We start from the raw sequence: 6,106 nt of genomic DNA, 5'->3' as shown, positions 1-6,106 counted from the left end.
TCACTGGATGCTCTTTGCTTTTGCATTGGGAGCAGGAGGAAAGAACAGATCCCTATTGATTTCTCCACACTACTTGTGAGACTTGTTTTCACAAATTGCGTATCCCATACTGAATATTTTAATTGGATTTTGTTCTTGAATACTTTAAAAAAAAAGAGAACATGGAACTTCCAGTATAGCTAGCAGAGATAGAGATATAGCGGTTGAAATCTTGTCCCTATTGGCAAAGCAAAACTTGAGGCAAATCCAGACTTTGCATATATTTTGTTTAGCTCAGGAAAATTCGGTCTTAAAATCATGGAATCATAGAATCATTTTTCTTGGAAGAGAGTAAATCTAGCACTAAACTATGTCCCTAAGAACATCATCTATACGTCTTTTAAACAGCTCCAGGGATGGTGACTCCACTTCCCTGGGCAGCCTGTTCCAATGCCAGAAAATCATGAAGAACTTCCTCCTAATATCCAATATGAACCTTCCCTGGTGCAACTTGAGGCCATTTCCTCTTGTCCTATCACTTGTTGCTTGGGAGAAGAGACCAACACCCTCCATGCTACAACCTCCAAAGTTAGTTATAGACTGATAAAGTCTCCCCCCAGCCTCCTTTTCCCCAGGCTAAACAGCCCCAGTCCCCTCAGCTGCTCCTCATCAGACTTGTGCTCCAGGCCCCTCAGCAGCCTTGTTGCCTGCCTCTAAACTATTTTTTTTTTTTTTGTGACTTGGATTTCAACTTAGTTAATTTATTACATTGTTTATTCAGAACATTTATGCCAACATTACTGACTAGTTGTGGTGGGTTTTTTTTTGAAAGTGTATTCAATAAAATAAAATAAAATAAAATAAAATAAAATATAATATAATACTCTTTCATCCAATATATCCAACAGCCAGAGAAAAACCTTATTGTCAGGGAAAAGGAATAGCATGGGAGATTAATATAATTTTCTCTGTGAGACAAATTTCAGGTTGGAAGGCTAAATTTGCCTTGTCCTTCATCCATTAGAACATGTGGCAGCAGGTTGTGATGCATCTTACAGCAAGAGCTAAGTTAAGCTAATATTTAGTGTATTCTCCTTCCCATAAAGTACTGTCCAGGTTAATGACATCCATCAGTCTTGCTAATATCAGAGAATGAGATAGTGCCTTCTATGCAGTCTGGAAGAAAAGCAAAGACTTGCCTTTCTCGAGGTGGAGAGGGGGAGAAATTATCTTGCAGTCATTGTGACTGCAGAGCACAACCTTATCACTACAGCAACAAGAAAGGAGAAAGAGGTCAGATATCAGACCTTCAAGGCTGTGAAATGTGTTCAGAGATAAAGTACCACAATGATAGTGTCACAATAACTTGTATCTGCAGGAACAAATCTGTTGTGATTTAAACTCTATGTCTAATGACACTGTGATCAAGCAGAAATGATGGCATGAGAACTCCATGTCTATGCTCCTGTGTTGCTAGTGTAAATATTAGAATACCAAAGCAGCTAGAGGTAACAAAACCCAATTAAAGCTCAGCTTTCAGATAATTTTCAAGATTTATAGACTGGATAAAAAACGCTCATTCCTCACCTGACCTTTTGTGATAGATAAGAAGCCCAGAAGTTTCTATAAGATTCTTTATTTTCTGTCATATGCAAAAGGTGTTAAATTTGATATTGCCCTTAAAATCTTGCCCTGTCTTTTCACAGCCATTTCTATACCCACTAATAGACACTGCTCATTATTGGATTTATATTTACTGAAAACTCCCATTGATTTTTTCATTCAGAAATAAATCCAGCTGGATAAAATTTTGAATGTATCCAAATATTTGGATCTTTCTGGAGTAAAAGGCCCTAGAACTGGCAAAAGCCTTGCCACTACTTTACACAGGTAGCCAACAGATTTCTAAAGGCCTTTGAAGTTTTTCTGATAAAACTGTGCCTGAAAATATACCTGAGCTAAAGAAGAAAATGTCTATGTATTTCTCAAATTTTGTAAACCTAAAGAAATACATATTAATATTTGCATGAAAATATTTATTTAAAAAAACACAGACATTTTTGAATGAAAAACCTTTTCATCGAAATGATGAAGTCTTTAGCTTGATAACTATATTTAACCAGTCTTTAGCTTGATAACCATATTCTCTGGAAAGAATTGGTTAACACTTTCTATCAAATCTTAGATAAGCTCTGATCATATCGCTTGTTTCTGAAATATATGCTATTTACTCAACAAAAACCTGGCCAGAGAAAAACCCAGAATTATTTGTCAATGAATGTCTCATCTTTTATTTATATTCTCCACACAAAAAGTACTGTTAAAATTATGGCTAAAAGAAATTCCTAGGAATGCTGGAATATTTTAATTATGGAGATCTAAGTGAAAATAAGAAAAGAGAACAAAAGAGAAAATTAAGGCCAGAAACTCCATTTCTAACATGTCACAAGAGGCCTGCAGGAGCTAAAAACTGCCGATGATCCTTAGTGATATTCCCATCTCAGATTAACTAACACAATTTATCCCACTGTCATTAAGGTAGCAGCAAAAAGAAGTCAAATCATGTTTGCAGACGGTATGCAACCCCCCTTTAGAAAGATGCTACTTACAGTTTCTCCATGAGCATCACTAACAATGAGATTTTAGTTCTTTGTTAGCTAGCCTGTGCTAGAAATACTGCACCCTTTCCCTCCCCATTTGTCTCACAGGGATCTGGGCAACACACCTGAATTTTGCTGCTTTCCCACAGACACCCTGAAACTTTTATATTTGAAAAGTATAAATACTCCCCTTTCATACTGACAAAGTGTTCTTAGATAACCATTTACTTTCTATGATCTTGCTCTGTCTCTTCAAGAAAAAGTTAAAAATACATTTTCTGAAAGTATAGTTTTTCAAAATGCTGTCATAATTGACATTTTTTTAGCAGTGGGTTGAGGCAACATTTTATGGCACAACAAAATTACTACTGATAATTATTTTGCAGCCAGATTACTATACTAGTTTTTAACTTTCTGACTTTTTGTTTACTAATATCAAAACATTAGAAATATTTTCAAATTACATCTTGTTCCATATAGTTTAAGAATACTACATTTTCTGTGGCTGAAGAACAAAAATAACATTCTAATGGCAAAGGAATTGCAACATCTATGAAGTCAAATCCTGCCATGTTTTCCACAACTATTCAGGTTTTATTTTCTTAGAAGACACAAAGTAAAACAATTTATTGAAAGAACAATGAAATAATAGCTATACTTAAAAGTTAAGCTTATGCATAGGAATATAGAAATTCCTATGATTTTATTTGATGTTTAAACATCCTTTTCATTTAGGTATTTATCTTTATTTTTTAATAGAAAAAAGAATATTCTCCTTTTTCTCTTTTAATAGAAAACTTTAATATACAAACAAATGCATTTTTTTTCTCTCACTTTACACTAGTGTAAACTAGGAGTAATTGCAACAATGTCAAGTAAAACAATTTTTGGGGAAGGCTAAAGCATAAAGTGATAAAACACTTGATAAAACCATAGCTGTCCTGGTAGACAGTACATCTCACAACAGTAGGTAAAACCTAGAAAAAAATATTTACATAAGTTAACCAAATACTACCTTGTCTATGAATAATTGGCTTTTCAGAAATATTTGAATGTGTGAGAATATCTTCTTTATATGTCAAATGCTTTTTACTGAAAACTAAATATTCCCTCCCATGTCACCCTTTCTTTTGAAAAATCTAAATTGAGATGCAAGAATAATGTCACAGGGGGATTGTAGCTCAGGTTCTAATAGATCTGCCTCTTTCTAACCAAGAGGCCACATTCCCCTAGTAGCCTAAGTCTCTAGTGATGCATCATGTTTGTTCTTTAAGGAGAAAAATTGCAACACATGGTATGAAGCCCCAGGCCAGGGAGCTTATCCCATGAATGGAAAAGGCTGAGTACTTGATCTACTGGTCCAATGAGATAATATCACCTCTATAATTTCCAGAGAGAAACATTTTATTTTAGTTGTTGAAAAGTCAGCATTTTCTTGGCATATAAATCTGTTGTTTGTATCATTAGTATTAAGTGGCAGCTGAGAGAGAAATCATAAAAGTAAGCAAGATAACAATTTTTTTCTATTTTAAAGATCCTCAGAGATCTTCCAGAGCAACACTTGCAGACATTATGCACTAAAATGAGCCAAAGTAGTTAATACGTCTGGTCCTTCAGGGGTGCTGACACTTGTTATTCCTATTGGCCTGAGTAGGAATTTTGAACTTATAGCACCTTTGAGCATCATGTAGTTTGTTTTTAATTACTTACTTTTTAGGCACTCGAGTCTGAAAAAAAAAAAAAAAAGAATTGGCTATTTAGTGTAATCTTATGAAAACGTGTGACTTGCAGCACTTCGGGTTCACATCTTAGAAGCAAGTCTGTGCTTAGAAAAAATCCAGCACGTCTGTGCTGGATTCTCCCCAGATCAGTCTGAACTGGAAGTTTCATAATGAACAGAGAATTACTACAAGTGAACTAGCAAAAAGAGAGGTGCAAAGTAAGTGCATAAGTAAGCATTCCTTGTAAATAATTCACTCATTTATAGAAACAGGATATAAATAAATGATGTTTAAGACTTCTTTCAAATACTTAGAGCTCTTTATATGTTACATTTTAGAACATTCCACAGCATCTAAAATATATAAAAATAAATATCTACAGTATTTACAAAGTATGATACAATCCTATCTTTAAAAAGACTTGTAAAGACATGTTCTTTAGCTCATTCTGAGGTAAGTAGGTTTCTGTAAGACTGAGAAGAAATAGGAGAGGCAGTCATTTTGAAGGGATCCCTTTGTCCAGTTGTAGTCTGTAACAGCTAGAAGCATGTGCCATACTCTGATGGTCTTACATGTATTGAGCCAAAGTCATCCTTGCTGTAACTCCATCGAGGTAAGTTTAGTTATGCTAGGGACGAATTTGTCCCACTCTGCATTCTCTGTGTTGCCAGTGTCTTCTGCAGAAACACTCACAGCTTCATCTAAATTTGAAGTCATATTCATCCCTGGTATGTGGAGATGCAGTTCTACTGATTTCAATGGGCTGAGTGTAGCTGGGATACCTGTAAGATAAATTAGAGCTTTTAAGATTATTTTACTGTTTGTAGCAGGTAGTTGACTGGCTCACCCTGTGATTGTCATTCTCTGAACCCTATGTAGGCAATGGTCTGCCAGAAAATGTTCCAAATTACACTTGCAAATTTTAAGTGAAGAATTCCTGACTGAAGTCTAAGGGGTTTTATGATGCATAAACATTGATCTTCTTACTTTTAAATATTTTCACTGTTTTCTACTGCTTATTCGATATGCACTATTTGGAAAATTGCCCTGTGGTTCCTTACCCAGATGGCACTGTGACCAGTAGAGCACTACAGCTGCCTGTGCACAGGTCAGTCACAGAATCATGGAATGGTTTGGGTTGGAAGAGACTTACAAAGATCATCTAGTCCACCCCAATGCCATAAGGCAGGGGGAAGAGAATGGTGACAAATAATAGATATAGAGTAAAACATCATCTACAGCCACACTGTCATCTGGATTTCATGTCTGTATCTTGCTTGAGCTATACAGGGCAACACTGCTGGAGAAGAGCAAGATTAATTCATACCTTCTGTAGTAAGTGAAAAGAACGGGCTTCTTCAGAGATAATTTATTTAATTCTTTGGGGGTATAAATTTTAGAAACAGATTAGCTGTCTTTGGAGATACCAGTTTCTCTATTATGAATAGGCAGCTTATATAGTCCTAGTGTCTGAGATAACTTCCAGACAACCAGTTTTCATATCCCAAGGAGAGGATGGATGAATTCTGTATTTGCAGTCCCTTGCAAAGTCTCACTGGGATATAACATATTAATATAATGTAATGATAAATATAAAATAATAAACTATATGCCATTTTTCACAAAGTAAGGGAATTGCACAATCATTTCAGCATTCACCCAGAACTGGGAAAGCTTGAACAACTTCTGTCTTTCATGTCAGTTTGTGTTCATTTTTTTTATCAACCTATCTATATTGGAGAAAAATCAAGAGTGGCTTCCCAGCTGTTCCTGAATACACACAATAACCCACCCAACAGAAAAAAG

The 6,106-nt window shown here is 35.4% G+C and overlaps 1 protein-coding gene across 1 annotated transcript in view; it reads right to left on the bottom strand.

Annotated features, from left to right (window-relative positions):
- Nucleotides 1-4,888: 4,888 nt before the first annotated feature.
- HCRTR2 (hypocretin receptor 2) overlaps nt 4,889-6,106 on the bottom strand; it is a gene marked incomplete at its 3' end in the record, with an annotated part of 35,273 nt that continues 34,055 nt past the window's right edge. The window contains exon 8 of the mRNA XM_080340918.1: nt 4,889-5,082. Coding sequence (XP_080197044.1) covers nt 4,889-5,082 — 194 coding nt within the window. The remainder of the gene's footprint in view (nt 5,083-6,106) is intronic.

This window comes from Nesoenas mayeri, assembly GCF_963082525.1.
Source record: "Nesoenas mayeri genome assembly, chromosome: 3".
In the NCBI taxonomy this organism is placed as follows: domain Eukaryota; kingdom Metazoa; phylum Chordata; class Aves; order Columbiformes; family Columbidae; genus Nesoenas; species Nesoenas mayeri.
The sequence above is the reverse complement of the archived record's forward strand: the minus strand, read 5'-3'. Positions and strand labels throughout refer to the sequence as shown.